This window comes from Oncorhynchus masou, chromosome 18 (assembly GCF_036934945.1).
Source record: "Oncorhynchus masou masou isolate Uvic2021 chromosome 18, UVic_Omas_1.1, whole genome shotgun sequence".
NCBI classification, from domain to species: Eukaryota; Metazoa; Chordata; class Actinopteri; order Salmoniformes; family Salmonidae; genus Oncorhynchus; species Oncorhynchus masou.
In genome coordinates, this window is record NC_088229.1 from 3,673,527 (window position 1) to 3,690,543 (window position 17,017).

Genomic DNA, 17,017 nt, shown 5'->3' on the forward strand with positions numbered 1-17,017 from the left:
TATTAACCAGACCATCCCCTGGTACAGTGATATATTAACCAGACCATCCCCTGTCACAGTGTTATATTAACCAGACCATCCCCTGGCACGGTGCTATATTAACTAGACCATCCCCTGGTACAGTGTTATATTAACCAGACCATTCCCTGGTACAGAGCGATATTAACCAGACCATCCCCTGGTACAGAGCGATATTAACCAGACCATCCCCTGGTACAGTGATATATTAACCAGACCATCCCCTGGTACAGAGCTATATTAACCAGACCATCCCCTGGTACAGTGTTATATTAACCAGACCATCCCCTGGTACAGTGATATATTAACCAGACCATCCCCTGTCACAGTGTTATATTAACCAGACCATCCCCTGGCACGGTGCTATATTAACTAGACCATCCCCTGGTACAGTGTTATATTAACCAGACCATTCCCTGGTACAGAGCGATATTAACCAGACCATCCCCTGGTACAGTGTTATATTAACCAGACCATCCCCTGGTACAGTGATATATTAACCAGACCATCCCCTGTCACAGTGTTATATTAACCAGACCATCCCCTGGCACGGTGCTATATTAACTAGACCATCCCCTGGTACAGTGTTATATTAAAGGCTGTTGCTCAGCAACTCACTGCCTTCCTGAAGACAAACAATGTATATGAAATGCTTCAGTCTGGTTTTAGACCCCATCATAGCACTGAGACGGCACTTGTGAAGGTGGTAAATGACATTTTAATGGCATCGGACCGAGGCTCTGCATCTGTCCTCGTGCTCCTAGACCTTAGTGCTGCTTTTGATACCATCGATCACCACATTCTTTTGGAGAGATTGGAAACCCAAATTGGTCTACACGGACAAGTTCTGGCCTGGTTTAGATCTTATCTGTCGGAAAGATATCAGTTTGTCTCTGTGGATGGTTTGTCCTCTGACAAATCAACTGTAAATTTCGGTGTTCCTCAAGGTTCCGTTTTAGGACCGCTGTTGTTTTCACTATATATTTTACCTCTTGGGGATGTTATTCGAAAACATAATGTTAACTTTCACTGCTATGCGGATGATACACAGCTGTACATTTCAATGAAACATGGTGAAGCCCCAAAATTGCCCTCGCTAGAAGCATGTGTTTCAGACATAAGGAAGTGGATGGCAGCAAACTTTCTACTTTTAAACTCGGATAAAACAGAGATGCTTGTTCTAGGTCCCAAGAAACAAAGAGATCTTCTGTTGAATCTGACAATTAATCTTAATGGTTGTACAGTCATCTCAAATAAAACTGTGAAGGACCTCGGCGTTACTCTGGACCCTGATCTCTCTTTTGAAGAACATATCAAGACCATTTCAAGGACAGCTTTTTTCCATATACGTAACATTGCAAAAATCAGAAACTTTCTGTCCAAAAATGATGCAGAAAAATTAATCCATGCTTTTGTCACTTCTAGGTTAGACTACTGCAATGCTCTACTTTCCGGCTACCCGGATAAAGCACTAAATAAACTTCAGTTAGTGCTAAATACGGCTGCTAGAATCCTGACTAGAACCAAAAAATTTGATCATATTACTCCAGTGCTAGCCTCCCTACACTGGCTTCCTGTCAAAGCAAGGGCTGATTTCAAGGTTTTACTGCTAACCTACAAAGCATTGCATGGGCTTGCTCCTACCTATCTCTCTGATTTGGTCCTGCCGTACATACCTACACGTACGCTACGGTCACAAGACGCAGGCCTCCTAATTGTCCCTAGAATTTCTAAGCAAACAGCTGGAGGCAGGGCTTTCTCCTATAGAGCTCCATTTTTATGGAACGGTCTGCCTACCCATGTCAGAGACGCAAACTCGGTCTCAACCTTTAAGTCTTTACTGAAGACTCATCTCTTCAGTGGGTCATATGATTGAGTGTAGTCTGGCCCAGGAGTGGGAAGGTGAACGGAAAGGCTCTGGAGCAACGAACCACCCTTGCTGTCTCTGCCTGGCCGGTTCCCCTCTTTCCACTGGGATTCTCTGCCTCTAACCCTATTACAGGGGCTGAGTCACTGGCTTGCTGGGGCTCTCTCATGCCGTCCCTGGAGGGGGTGCGTCACCTGAGTGGGTTGATTCACTGATGTGGTCATCCTGTCTGGGTTGGCGCCCCCCTTGGGTTGTGCCGTGGCGGAGATCTTTGCGGGCTATACTCAGCTTTGTCTCAGGATGGAAAGTTGGTGGTTGAAGATATCCCTCCAGTGGTGTGGGGGCTGTGCTTTGGCAAAGTGGGTGGGGTTATATCCTTCCTGTTTGGCCCTGTCCGGGGTGTCCTCGGGTGGGGCCACAGTGTCTCCTGACCCCTCCTGTCTCAGCCTCCAGTATTTATGCTGCAGTAGTTTATGTGTCGGGGGGCTGGGGTCAGTTTGTTATATCTGGAGTACTTCTCCTGTCCAATTCGGTGTCCTATGTGAATCTAAGTGTGCGTTCTCTAATTCTCTCCTTCTCTCTCTCGGAGGACCTGAGCCCTAGGACCATGCCCCAGGACTACCTGACATGATGACTCCTTGCTGTCCCCAGTCCACCTGGCCGTGCTGCTGCTCCAGTTTCAACTGACCTGAGCCCTAGGACCATGCCCCAGGACTACTTGACATGATGACTCCTTGCTGTCCCCAGTCCACCTGGCCGTGCTGCTGCTCCAGTTTCAACTGTTCTGCCTTATTATTATTCGACCATGCTGGTCATTTATGAACATTTGAACATCTTGGCCATGTTCTGTTATAATCTCTACCCGGCACAGCCAGAAGAGGACTGGCCACCCCACATAGCCTGGTTCCTCTCTAGGTTTCTTCCTAGGTTTTGGCTTTTCTAGGGAGTTTTTCCTAGCCACCGTGCTTCTACACCTGCATTGCTTGCTGTTTGGGGTTTTAGGCTGGGTTTCTGTACAGCACTTTGAGATATCAGCTGATGTACGAAGGGCTATATAAATAAATTTGATTTGATTTGATTTGATTTAACCAGACCATTCCCTGGTACAGAGCGATATTAACCAGACCATCCCCTGGTACAGAGCGATATTAACCAGACCATCCCCTGGTACAGTGCTATATTAACCAGACCATCCCCTGGTACAGTGATATATTAACCAGACCATCCCCTGTCACAATGTTATATTAACCAGACCATCCCCTGGCACGGTGCTATATTAACTAGACCATCCCCTGGTACAGTGTTATATTAACCAGACCATTCCCTGGTACAGAGCGATATTAACCAGACCATCCCCTGGTACAGAGCGATATTAACCAGACCATCCCCTGGTACAGAGCTATATTAACCAGACCATCCCCTGGTACAGAGCTATATTAACCAGACCATCCCCTGGTACGGTGCTATATTAACCAGACCATCCCCTGGCACGGTGCTATATTAACCAGACCATCCCCTGGCATGGTGCTATATTAACCAGACCATCCCCTGGCATGGTGCTATATTAACCAGACCATCCCCTGGCATGGTGCTATATTAACTAGACCATCCCCTGGCATGGTGCTATATTAACCAGACCATCCCCTGGCATGGTTCTATATTAACCAGACCATCCCCTGGCACAGTGCTATATTAACCAGACCATCCCCTGGCATGGTGCTATATCAACCAGACCATCCCCTGGCATGGTGCTATATTAACCAGACCATCCCCTGGCATGGCACAGTGCTATATTAACCAGACCATCCCCTGGCATGGTGCTATATTAACCAGACCATCCCCTGGCATGGTGCTATATTAACCAGACCATCCCCTGGCACAGTGCTATATTAACCAGACCATCCCCTGGCACGGTGCTATATTAACCAGACCATCCCCTGGCACGGTGCTATATTAACCAGACCATCCCCTGGCACAGTGCTATATTAACCAGACCATCCCCTGGCACGGTGCTATATTAACCAGACCATCCCCTGGCATGGTGCTATATTAACCAGACCATCCCCTGACACAGTGCTATATTAACCAGACCATCCCCTGACACAGTGCTATATTAACCAGACCATCCCCTGGCACGGTGCTATATTAACCAGACCATCCCCTGGCACAGTGCTATATTAACCAGACCATCCCCTGGCATGGTGCTATATTAACCAGACCATCCCCTGGTACTGTGCTATATTAACCAGACCATCCCCTGGCATGGTGCTATATTAACCAGACCATCCCCTGGCATGGTGCTATATTAACCAGACCATCCCCTGGCATGGTGCTATATTAACCAGACCATCCCCTGGCATGGAGCTATATTAACCAGACCCTTGCATGGTGCTATATTAACCAGACCATCCCCTTGCATGGTGCTATATTAACCAGACCATCCCCTGGCATGGCACAGTGCTATATTAACCAGACCATCCCCTGGCATGGTGCTATATTAACCAGACCATCCCCTGGCATGGCACAGTGCTATATTAACCAGGCCATCCCCTGGCATGGCACAGTGCTATATTAACCAGGCCATCCCCTGGCATGGCACAGTGCTATATTAACCAGGCCATCCCCTGGCATGGCACAGTGCTATATTAACCAGGCCATCCCCTGGCATGGCACAGTGCTATATTAACCAGGCCATCCCCTGGCATGGCACAGTGCTATAAGAGTACACTACCCGCAGATCAGGGTGCCCACTCCGACAAGGTTAATTGACCCACAGTCCCACACGGTGACATGATATATGTATATATATATCTTTTTTTTAACCTTTATTTAACCAGGTCGGCCAGTTGAGAACACGTTCTCATTTACAACTGACAAGATAAAGCAAAGTAGTGCAACAAAAAACAACACAGAGTTACAATTGGAATAAACAAAAGTACAGTCAATAACAAAATAGAAAAATCTATATACAGTGTGTTCAAATGGAGAAAGAAGGTAAGGCAATAAGTAATTACAATTGAGCAAATTAACACTGGAGTGATAGACTTGCAGATGATGATGTGCAAGTAGAAATACTGGTGTGCAAAAGAGCAAGAGGGTAAATAATAATATGGGGATGAGGTAGTTGGGTGGGCTATTTACAGATGGGCTGTGTACAGGTACAGTGATTGGTAAGCTGCTCAGACAGCTAATGCTTAAAGTTAGAGAGGGAGATAAGACCCCAGCTTCAAAGATTTTTGTAATTTGTTCCTGTCATTAGCAGCAGAGAACTGGAAGGAAAGGTGGCCAATGGAAGTGTTGGCTTTGGGGATGACCAGTGATATATAACTGCTGGAGCACGTACCACGTGTGGGTGTTGCTATGGTGACCAGTGAGCTAAGATAAGGCGGTGCTTTACCTAGCAAAGACTTATAGATGACCTGGAGCCAGTGGGTTTGGCAACGAATATGTAGTGAGGGCCAGCCGACTAGAGCATACAGGTCGCAGTGGTGGGTGGTATATGGGGCTTTGATGACAAAACAGATGGCACTGTGATAGACTGCATCCAGTTTGCTGAGTAGTGGTTGGAGGCTATTTTGTAAATGACATAGCCGAAGTCGAGGATCGGTAAGATAATCAGTTTAACGAGGGTATGTTTGGCAGCATGAGTGAAGGAGGCTTTGTTGCGAAATAGGAAGCCAATTCTTGATTTAATTTTGGATTGGAGATGCTTAATGTGAGTCTGGAAGGACAGTTTACAGTCTAACCAGACACCTAGGTATTTGTAGTTGACGATAGCGTCCCACCTTAACTTCTTGTTAATCCAGCCGCTGTCAGATTTCAAAAATACTTTACGGTGAAAGCACAACATGTGATTATCTGAGGACAGCTCCCTCATACAAAAGCATGAAAAACATATTTCAACCAGGCAGGTGCGCCACGAAAGTCAGAAATAGCGATATAATAAATGCCTTACCTTTTATGATCTTTTTCTGTTGGCACTCCAAAGGTCCCAGATACATCACAAATGGTCCTTATGTTCGATAATATTTTTATATCCATAAAAACTCAGTTTAGCTGGCGCACTTCAGTCAATAATCCACCCAGTTTCCCTCCATCAAAATGCATGCAGAATGAATCCCAAACGTTACTAATGAACTTTTCCAAACAAGTCAAACAACGTTTATAATCAAACCTTAGGTACCCTAATACATATATAAACAATACAATTTAAGACAGAGAATCGTTATTGTCTTTACCAGAGAAAAATACCAAAGAACGCACTCTCTTCCACATGCTTGGAAACACTACAGCCAAAATGGGAGCCACTTAGAAAAACTACAATTTCTGGCTAATTTTTCCAAAAACAAGCATGAAACTCTTTCTAAAGACTGTTGACATCTAGTGGAAGCCCTGGGAACTACAATCTGGGAGGATTTCGCCTTATTATAAAAGTGACAGCCATTGAAATTAGTGGTAGGCTGATTTATTTTGGAGGGGGATGGTTTGTCATCGGGGTTTCACCTGCCATGTCAGTTCTGTTATACTCATAGACATGAGTTTAACAGTTTCAGGAACTTTAGAGTGTTTTCTATCCAAATCTACCAATTATATGCATATCCTACCTTCTGGGCCTGAGTAACAGGCAGTTTACTTTGGGCACGCTTTTCATCCGGACGTGAAAATACTGCCCCCTACCCAAAAAAGGCTAAGTCAGAACCGTCCAGAGCAGTGATGCTAGTTGGGCGGGCAGGTGCGGGCAGCAAACGGTTGAAGAGCATGCACTTAGTTTTACTAGCATTTAAAAGCAGTTGGAGTCCACGGAAGGAGTGTTGTATGGCGTTGAAGCTCGTTTGGAGGTTTGTTAGCACAGTGTCCAAAGAAGGGCCAGATGTATACAGAATGGTGTCGTCTGCGTAGAGGTGGATCAGATAATCACCAGCAGCAAGAGCGACTTGCAGCAAGAGTGATAGACAGAGTCGGAAGCCTTGGCCATGTCGATGAAGACGGCTGTACAGTACTGTCTTTTATCGATGGCGGTTACGATATCACTGGGCATGTGTAGCCGAGTGATCATAGGGTCCAGTTTGTAGCTAGGCGAGCTGGAGACATGGTGATTCAGACAGCTAGCAGGCCGGGACTAGCAGGTTAGCAGATGGGCCTCCTGGGGGACGTCGCAACGGAAGAGCCTGTAGAAACCCCTCGGAAGGTTACGTCAGAAGACCAGTGATGAAGATCGTGATCGGCGGGGCTCCATGTTGGCAGTAAAGGGGTCCAGGCCAATTGGAAAAAGAGGTATTGTAGCTCAGGAACAGGCTGATGGATCTTTGCGGCTAGCCGCGAGATGGGCCTTGCGCCAGGCTAACTGGTGCTTGCTTCGAGACAGAGACATTAGCCAGGAGTAACCACTCGGATAGCCGCTAGCTAACTGCGATGAGCCGGTGAAAAGGTTCAGAGCGTACGGTACGAATCCGGAGATGTGGTAGAGAAAAAGCAGTCTGATATGCTCTGGGTTGATACCGCGCTGTGCAGACTGGCAGGAATTGATCGGGCTGAGGCTGGCTGATGTCTGAGTTAACAGTGATGATCGCTAGCAGTGGCTAACTGACTACTAGCTAGTAGCTAGTTAGCTAGCTGGCTGCTGATGAATTCCGGTTCTGAAGTATTAAAATAGCAGATCCGTACCACATTGGGTGAGGCGGGTTGCAGGAGAGTATATTTAGTCTGTAGAAGGAAAATGAGATTTAAAATATATACGAAATATATAGGAAGAAAACGATATATACAAGGGAATAGACAAGACAAAAACAGACGTCCGACTGCTACGCCATCTTGGAAATCTCAGTCTCTCAGAGCGTTCACAGCCAGTCCACTGACACCCCTATCAGATCACAGCAAAATCAAAGTCTACTTGAGCAATACTCAATCATGAGGCATCAAAGCCAAAGGAAAATCAAAATGTTAAGAAATGCTGGTAGATGGAAGGAAGGTAGTGTAGAAACGTACCAAAAAACAATTAGGCAACAACGAATTCAATCAATTTTCCACAATTTCCTGGACGAAATGTTTCACTGTAATAGTGGCAGTAGAAAACCTAAAAAATTTGACTTCTCAGCTTCCCTATCATACCTAAACATTTCAAGCAGGCAACCTAAGAAAATGAACAACAATGACAAATGGTTTGATGAAGAATGAAAAACCTAAGAAAGAAATGAAGAAACCTGTCCAACCAAAAACATAGAGACCCAGAAAACCTGAGCCTAAACCTCCACTATGGTGAATCACTAAAACAATACAGAAATATAGCACGTCAGAAATCAGCTCAAAGTATTTGAACAATCTTTCAAATCTGGGAAAATTGGAAAACACTAAACAAACAACATGACGAGTTCTCTATCCAAAACAGAGATGTATGTATAAACCACTTCTCCAATCTGTTTGCCTCTATAACAAAGAACAAACAGCAAAAACATATACATGATCAAATACAAATCTTAGAATCAGCTATTAAAGATGACCAGAATCCACTGGATTCTCAAATTACATTGAATGAACTACAGGACAAAATACAAACCCTCCAACCCATAAAGGCCTGGGGGGTTGATGGTATCCTCAATGAAATCTAAAATACACAGACCACAAATTCCAATTGGCTATACTTAAACTCATTAACATCATCCTTAGCTCTGGCATCTTCCCCAGTATGTGGAACCAAGGACTGATAACCCCAAACCACAAATGGGGAGACAAATTTGACCCCAATAACTACCGTGAGATAAGCGTCAACAGCAACCTTTGGTGAATCATCTGCATTATCATTAACAGCAGACTCGTACATTTGCTCAGTGAAAACAATGCACTGAGCAAATATCAAATTGGCTTTTTACCAAATTATCGTATGACCAACTCCATATTCACCCTGCACACAAGCAAACAAACCAAAACAAAGGCAACGTCTTCTGATGCTTTGTTGATTTCAAAAAAAGATGTTGACTCAATTTGGCATGAGGGTCTGCTATACAAACTGATGGAAAGTGGTGTTGGGGGAAAACATACTACATTATAAAGTCCATGTACACAAACAACAAGTGCGTGGTTAAAATTGACAAAAACACACACAGCTTAAGCCCCACCCTCTTCAACGTAAATATCAACAAATTGGCACAGGCACTAGAACAGTCTGCAGCACACGGCCTCACCCTACTAGAATCTGAAGTCAAATGTCTACTGTTTGCTGATGTTATGGTGCTTCTGTCACCAACCAAGGAGTGCCAACAGCAGCACCTCGATCTTCTGCACAGATTCTGTCAGACCTGGGCCCTGACAGTAAATCTCAGTAAGACCAAAATAGTGGTGTTCCAAAAAAGGTCCAGTCGCCAGGACCACAAATACAAATTCCATCTAGACACTGTTGCCCTCGAGCACACAAAAAACTATACATACCTCGGCCTAAACATCAGCGCCACAGGTAACTTCCACAAAGCTGTGAACGATCTGAGAAAAGGCAAGAAAGGCATTCTATGCCATCAAAAGGAACATGCAATTCGACATACCAATTAGGATCTGCCTAAAAATACTTGAATCAGTTATAGAACCCATTGCCCTTTACGGCTGTGAGGTCTGGGTTCCGCTCACTAACCAAGAATTCACAAAATGGGACAAACACCAAATTGCTGAATTTTGGCAGAATACCTGACCACTGAAACTAACCCAAAATGAAGGAAAGCTTTGACTATGTACTCAGCCTTGCTATAGAGAAAGACCACCTTAGGCTTTGTGCACAAAATGAGGTGGAAACTGAGCTGCACAAAAGGATAGCTACACAAAATGGTCATATATATAATATAATATAATATATATACAGTGGACCAAAAAAGTATTTAGTCAGCCACCAATTGTGCAAGTTCTCCCACTTAAAGAGATGAAGTGTACCTATGATGAAAATTACAGGCCTCTCAACTATGAAAATACAAAATGAGAAAAAAAAATATCCAGAAAATTACTGTATAGGATTTTTAATGCATTTATTTGCAAATTATGGTGGGTCCTGTGTGGCTCAGTCGGTAGAGCATGGCGCTTGCAACGCCAAGCGTCGTGGGTTCGATTCCCGCTAGGGCCACCCATATGTAAAAGTAGTGGCCCCAGCCGACTTGTAAGTCGCTTTGGACAAAAGCGTCTGCTAAATGGGATATATATATATATTTTTTTTAAAATAAGTATTAAGAAAGTAACAGTAAGCTATGAGCATCATCTTTCAGATGGAGAAAAAAAGTGAGTTTCCGCTCGCTAGCCTTTGAACAAAATGATTAACACAGTGTGTTAACACACACACACATTAACACAGTGTTGGTCCCATGTTTCATGAACGGAAATAAAAGATCCGGAAATATTCTACACGCACAAAAAGCTTATTTCTCTCAAATTTTGTCTGCAAATTTGTTTACATCCCTGTTACATGCTGACCCCTCAAGTTACAAAATAATTGTACACATACGTTACTCAATAATTTCATCCAAACTGCTTGCGATCGTTGTTAATGTGCGTAGCCAGTCGCTAAAATAAAATGTGGTTCTATTTTTGACCCACTGCAAGTCCCGCCTCTCCCATCCCCTCATTGGTTATTAGGAGCATATACCCACGTGGGTGATTGAAAGATGAACTGAGGTCCACACTCCAGTCCAGTTGGTGGTGGTCATGCACCTTAAAGTTGGTTGCCAACTGCCAAAAAGGTCCACAGAATACTGAAGGAGCGATTACTAGAAACTAAATTTCCCCTTTTATGTGAGAATTAATTGTCGTCGTAGAGAACAAGATTTTGTGCATCTCAATATGGGTCAAAATTCTAGAAAGAAGAAATTCCAGAACAAAAAGGACCTTGTACATTTCAGGTAGAATAAAGTCCCAATGTTTATATCCCAGGACAAGTTATCTAGTAAAATGTTTGTTTCAACCTAAATGAACCCCCCCCCCTCCCTTAAATGATTTAGATGCACTATTGTAAAGTGGCTGTTCCACTGGATGTCAGAAAGGTGAATTCACCAATTTGTAAGTCGCTCTGGATAAGAGCGTCTGCCAAATGACTTAAATGTAAATGTAATGTAGTTGGTTTAGAGATCGTTCTGATATTTCCAGCTGCGTGTCCTGATCGCGTCTGGTGGACAAAATCAACATGCATAAATGTATTAGACCTAATGGATAAATAGACTAGTCAGTATTACACGCCCAGTGTAGTCAGCATGTTAGCGAGCATTTCTCCTTGGCCAAGATAATCCATCCACCTGACAGTTGTAGCATATCAAGAAGCTGATTAAAACAGCATACTCATTACACAGGTGCACCTTGTGCTGGGGACAATAAAAGGCCACTAAAATGTGCAGTTGTGTCACACAACGCCACAGATGTCTCAAGTTGAGGGAGTGTGCAATTGCCATGCTGACTGCATGAATGCCCACCAGGGCTGTTGCCAGAGAATTGAATGTACTCTATACTCTATTGCCTATGTCAATTTAGAGTATTTGGCAGTACGTCCAACCCGCCTCACAACCACGTGTAACCACGCCAGCCCAGGACCTCCACATCCAGCTTCTTCACCCACGGGCTCATCTGAGACCGGCCGATGAAACAGGATTATTTGTCAGTCTATAATAAAAGCCCCTATAAGGGTAAAAAAACGAATTCTGATTGGGATGGGCCTGGCTCCCCAGTGGGTGGGCCTATGCCCTCCCAATGCTGCGCCTCCACCCAGTCATGTGAAATCCATACATTAGAGCCTAATTTAATTTCAATTGACTGATTTGTATTTTTAAACTGTATAACTAAATCATCGAAGTGTTGCATTTATATTTTTGTTCAGTATAGCATTTCTGTACAAAGTTTGATACATTTATCATAAAATGCACGATTATTTCACCTATAGAGGACGACCCCTTTCACACAAACCTGAGATGAGGGTTTACTGGAAAACGGCCAAATCCTCCATCATACAGAAGACGGGTTAGTTTAATTGGAGCTCGACAGTCAGGTGAACACACACACAAAAATATTTTTAAAAGCTTTATTTACTTAAAATACACAAGATTGAGACCGTTTTGCATTACTACATTCCTGAAAACCAGTGATATTCATGGTCATGAAAATTGCCAATATTTAACACATGTATCGTGGAATCAGCTGCTTCACTGAACCAGACAGGTTGAAGCATGAATCATCTCAGTCCATAAAAGTATTTATTCCTTTAGCCAAGGCTGAAGAGCGTTTGGGTACACTTTGATCTAAATCAGTCGGTCTGTCAGTCCCTCGCTCTGTCTGTCCTCAGGCCCAAGTCAGTCCCTCGCTCTGTCTGTCCTCAGGCCCAAGTCAGTCCCTCGCTCTGTCTGTCCTCAGGCCCAAGTCAGTCCCTCGCTCTGTCTGTCCCCAGGCCTGACACAGAAGTACTCCGGTTCCTCAGATTGTAGCGTGTCTGCAGGGACAATCCATGACCATGGAGAGAGAAAAAAAAAAAGAGTTTAAACTAATCCAGGAACAGGGTTAGAGTTTAAACCTACAGGAGGGTCTCTCTCCGGGAACAGGGTGGGATAGGTCTGGAATCGAGAATATCACAAGTAGGGTGGCATAATTCAAGTAACTTTCCCCAAAATTGCCAGGTTTTCCAGAAATCTTGGTTAGGAGGGAATCAGCAGGGAAACAAACAATTCCCCCCCCCCCCAACATGGATTTCTGGGAATTTTTTAGAATGTTACAGAAAGCTTGCAACCCTAATCACAAGTCTACCTGCTTATCCTCCACCAGTATACTGTAGACCAAAGGGGAGGACGGGGCACGTCTAGAGACAGAGGAGCGACGCTGAGGTCTTGCAGGGCTGGGCAGGGTACGTTGGGTCTGGTTGGAGGTCTCCTCTCCTCCAAGGGTGCTGTGACTGCTGTCATACTGCCAGCCTGATGCAACACAAACAACTGGCTATGTTGCAGAATTACTGTCCCTCGCCATACCACATTCAGAACATATCAGACTGTCACATACATCATTCATGAGATGATAACGGAAAATGTGTTTTAATACTTAAGCGTTATACATGCAGACCTCATGCTAGGAGTCGGGTCTCAGACAAATACAGGAAAGTAAAAATATCTTTTTAATTTTTTTTTTACATTGAGTATAATATTGCTCACCATCATAGGTTTGAGTCATGTAGGGTTTCTCTGATGTGAAATCTGAAGTGCTGTTGTTTTCTTCCTTATTCTCGTTCCTACTACTGGGTCGTTGTTCTGACCTTCGCCCTCTTGCTCCGCTGCTCCTCCTGTCCACCGCCTCAGAGAGACACTCTGGACAGCAGTGTCATGTTTTATTTATTCACAACGTTAAAAAATTTACAACAAAAAAAAAATTTAAAAAAAGGGAAAGGGAAACAAAAATAAGTGGTGTTTATGGGACAAATTTAGGTTGGTCCCTCCCAGGTTTCATCCTGTTTGGTTCCTCGGGAATCCTCAGAAAACAATTTGACTGAATTAATTACATTTTTAAAAACGACTTTATGAATGGACTAAAGTCACTTGAAAATCAAATTGATCTGGACTTCTCTGTCTTGATAGTGGAGCTTAAAAACCTCTCAAACCGCTGTCTGTGCACCATGAATATCAGAGCCGTTTATGTGCTGTATAATAGCCAAGTCCCTGTGTCAACCACAAGTTGGCGAGACAATACAAACAGATCTGGGACCAGGCTAAAACTAAGCCGTATACCCAAACCTACCTGCTTTCTGCAGGGCCAGCTGAAGACTTGTACGGGTCTCTTTGAGTTGGCTGAGGATCTCCAGGCTCTCTTTGGTGACGTTACGATACCGTACAGCAACGTAGACCAGAGCCAATAGACCCACTAGAACCATGGCCCTTCTGAGGAGGCCCACCAACAGGCTGATTTGCTCCTGGGCAGAAACACAGGGGAATAGAGTTGAGACTGGTATTCGACCCAGACCATGAGATTAAGACTCCATTGCTGTTTAGAACACAGCACCAGGAGACATTTACAGATGCGTCAACAGACAGCACTCTGAAACGTTGAGTGAACACAGTCAAAATGTAGAAGTTATCCATCATTACTTTTGTTTTTGTCCTATGTGTTGCCATAGTTTCTCTATTAATGAGTAAGAGATGGTCCAACCCGGATCTAGAAATGAGTAGAATTTCTGGGTGGAATTTCCACGTTGTCACAAATGCTTTTAAGATTCCTTGTGGGTTCTCTTGAAGCATCTTAATTGGCACATGCTCTACTCACCATCTGCTGGTAGCCTGGTTCCGAGGAGTCCAGCACCGCTCTACAGAGCATCCTCTCCAGGTACACATTCAGCACTACCAGACCAAACAGGACAAACCTGGATAGGTGACATAAAAAAAGAGGACAGTCTCCAGAAGGGAACATGGGATCACCAACCATTCCAGGGGGCGGGCAGGTAGCTTAAATGTTAGAGGCAGGCAATGATTCAAAGTCAGATGGTGAATTTTTTTTTTTTTTTTTTTAAACAGGTCAGATTCTAGGTATCCTGCCATGGTGCCCTTGAGCATGGCACTAGCCCAGGCCCGGGCAATTATAGTCCTCGGGGGCCTGATTGGTGTCTCCCCCCCATCCCTAGCAAACACAGCTGATTAAATCAAATTGCATTCTAAACTGAAGATCATGATCAGTTGATTATTGGAGTCGGGTGTGTTAGCTGGGGCAAAAGTGTGAGACCAAATCAGAGAGAGAGACACACACACACACACCACCCCCCGAGGACTGGAGTTGCCCAGGCCTGGCATACATAGACACACTGACTTTACTTAAAGATTGAAAAAAAAAGGGGCCTAGACAGCTGCCCTGGAGAGTTCCTGATTCTACCTGGCTTTTGTTGGAGAGGCTCCCAATTAAAAGAACACCCTCTGTGTTCTGTTAGACAGTTAAACTCTTTATCCACAATATAGCAGGGGGGTGTAAAGCCATAACACATAGATTTTCACCCCCAATGGCACTATCCCCTAATCTGCTTTCTAACCCCTTAGGCTAAGTGTTCATGTGTAACTGGATGGATGATATAAACATTAAAAAAGGGACACCTGGCTGGAGCAGTCCGCTGTGTCGAGGTGAGGAAGAAGGAGACGAGGAACCCCAGCGAGTTGTAGAGTAGACTGGAGAGGGTGTGAGACTCTGACATGATGAAACTCTGGAGGAAAGTGACGCGGTTGAAGATCTCTGCGAATGCTACTTGTTGCTCCTGGGTTGACAGTCTCATCTCATCAAATACTGCTCTGATGCCTGAGCAGAGGTGTGATAGGAGACGTGGAACTTCCGTGGATGAGGATTTTCTAACAAGTTAGCCATAAGCATCACTTTTAACAGAATAGGGCCCGAGGTCGGCGACTACCTTGGGTAGAATGGTGGAGAGTGTGTTTGAGTTCCTCCCCGTTGCGTAGGATAGTCTCCTGTGACTTGAGGGCAACTCTCTGGGCCTCCACTAGGCTCTCAGCCATACGCTGGGTAGAGGACAATCGCTCCACCACCCCCGCTGAGCTCTCTGTTAGCCTAGACACCAGAACCACATTCAGCAGAGCACCAGACAGAAGAAAAGGGGTTAAAAACAGGGAAGGACTACTTTTTTTTTTTTTTTTTTAAACGTGTCCAATAACAAAACATCTACGATACGGATCGTCAACCCTCCTGGAGAGCTATTGAGGCAGTTTGTTTTGCATAGCCCGGTGCCCCGGGTGAGTGGAGATTACATTTGACAACCAATGGAATTAGGTAAAATGTGCAAACCCCACCCAACCGGGACACCTGGCGAAGCAAAACCCAACTCACCCACTGAATGAATTGAGGTCAATTGTGAACACTGACTAAACTGCACCTGTAGTCAGGTGTACCGCACCTGTAGTCAGGTGTACCGCACATACCACTGCACCTGTAGTCAGGTGTACCGCACATACCACTGCACCTGTAGTCAGGTGTACCGCACATACCACTGCACCTGTAGTCAGGTGTACCGCACATACCACTGCACCTGTAGTCAGGTGTACCGCACATACCACTGCACCTGTAGTCAGGTGTACCGCACATACCACTGCACCTGTAGTCAGGTGTACCGCACATACCACTGCACCTGTAGTCAGGTGTACCGCACATACCACTGCACCTGTAGTCAGGTGTACCGCACATACCACTGCACCTGTAGTCAGGTGTACCGCACATACCACTGCACCTGTAGTCAGGTGTACCGCACATACCACTGCACCTGTAGTCAGGTGTACCGCACATACCACTGCACCTGTAGTCAGGTGTACCGCACATACCACTGCACCTGTAGTCAGGTGTACCGCACATACCACTGCACCTGTAGTCAGGTGTACCGCACATACCACTGCACCTGTAGTCAGGTGTACCGCACATACCACTGCACCTGTACCTGTAGTCACCTGTAGTGTGTACCGCACATACCACTGCACCTGTAGTCAGGTGTACCGCACATACCACTGCACCTGTAGTCAGGTGTACCGCACATACCACTGCACCTGTAGTCAGGTGTACCGCACATACCACCGCACCTGTAGTCAGGTGTACCGCACATACCACCGCACCTGTAGTCAGGTGTACCGCACATACCACTGCACCTGTAGTCAGGTGTACCGCACATACCACTGCACCTGTAGTCAGGTGTACCGCACATACCACTGCACCTGTAGTCAGGTGTACCGCACATACCACTGCACCTGTAGTCAGGTGTACCGCACATACCACCGCACCTGTAGTCAGGTGTACCGCACATACCACTGCACCTGTGGATGGTGTTCTCAGCCTGGTGTTGCCAGCTCTCACTCTGCAGGTGTCGACAGATGCTGTGGGCGTGGGTGAAGAATTCCGTGTAGGCGTTGAAGGCCACAGGGTCCATGGTTCTAGTACAGCTGCTGACCTCGCTGCCCTCTGGACATGCTGGGAATGAACGGCCAGATCTGACACAATGTATCCTACTGTTATTCAGTCACAATGCCATAATGAAACTGTTTCTGAATCAGTCCCTAGCACAATGCTTAAATGAACTACAACCAGTCTATCTTAATTTCTGGAGGATAAAAATACATACATATATTATATTGCAGTAGCCTAATATTTCTATAGGCCTACTAAACATTT

The 17,017-nt window shown here is 45.1% G+C and overlaps 1 protein-coding gene across 1 annotated transcript in view; it reads right to left on the bottom strand.

The window, feature by feature from the left end:
* The window catches only part of LOC135504241 (uncharacterized), a gene marked incomplete at its 3' end in the record, with an annotated part of 44,894 nt that extends 28,119 nt beyond the window's left edge, over positions 1 to 16,775 (bottom strand). Inside the window, exons 1-6 of the mRNA XM_064922623.1 lie at positions 16,663 to 16,775; positions 15,258 to 15,415; positions 14,950 to 15,148; positions 14,135 to 14,231; positions 13,613 to 13,784; positions 12,635 to 12,798 (exon numbers count right to left, since the gene is read on the bottom strand). Coding sequence (XP_064778695.1) covers positions 12,635 to 12,798; positions 13,613 to 13,784; positions 14,135 to 14,231; positions 14,950 to 15,148; positions 15,258 to 15,415; positions 16,663 to 16,775 — 903 coding nt within the window. The remainder of the gene's footprint in view (positions 1 to 12,634; positions 12,799 to 13,612; positions 13,785 to 14,134; positions 14,232 to 14,949; positions 15,149 to 15,257; positions 15,416 to 16,662) is intronic.
* Positions 16,776 to 17,017: the final 242 nt, after the last annotated feature.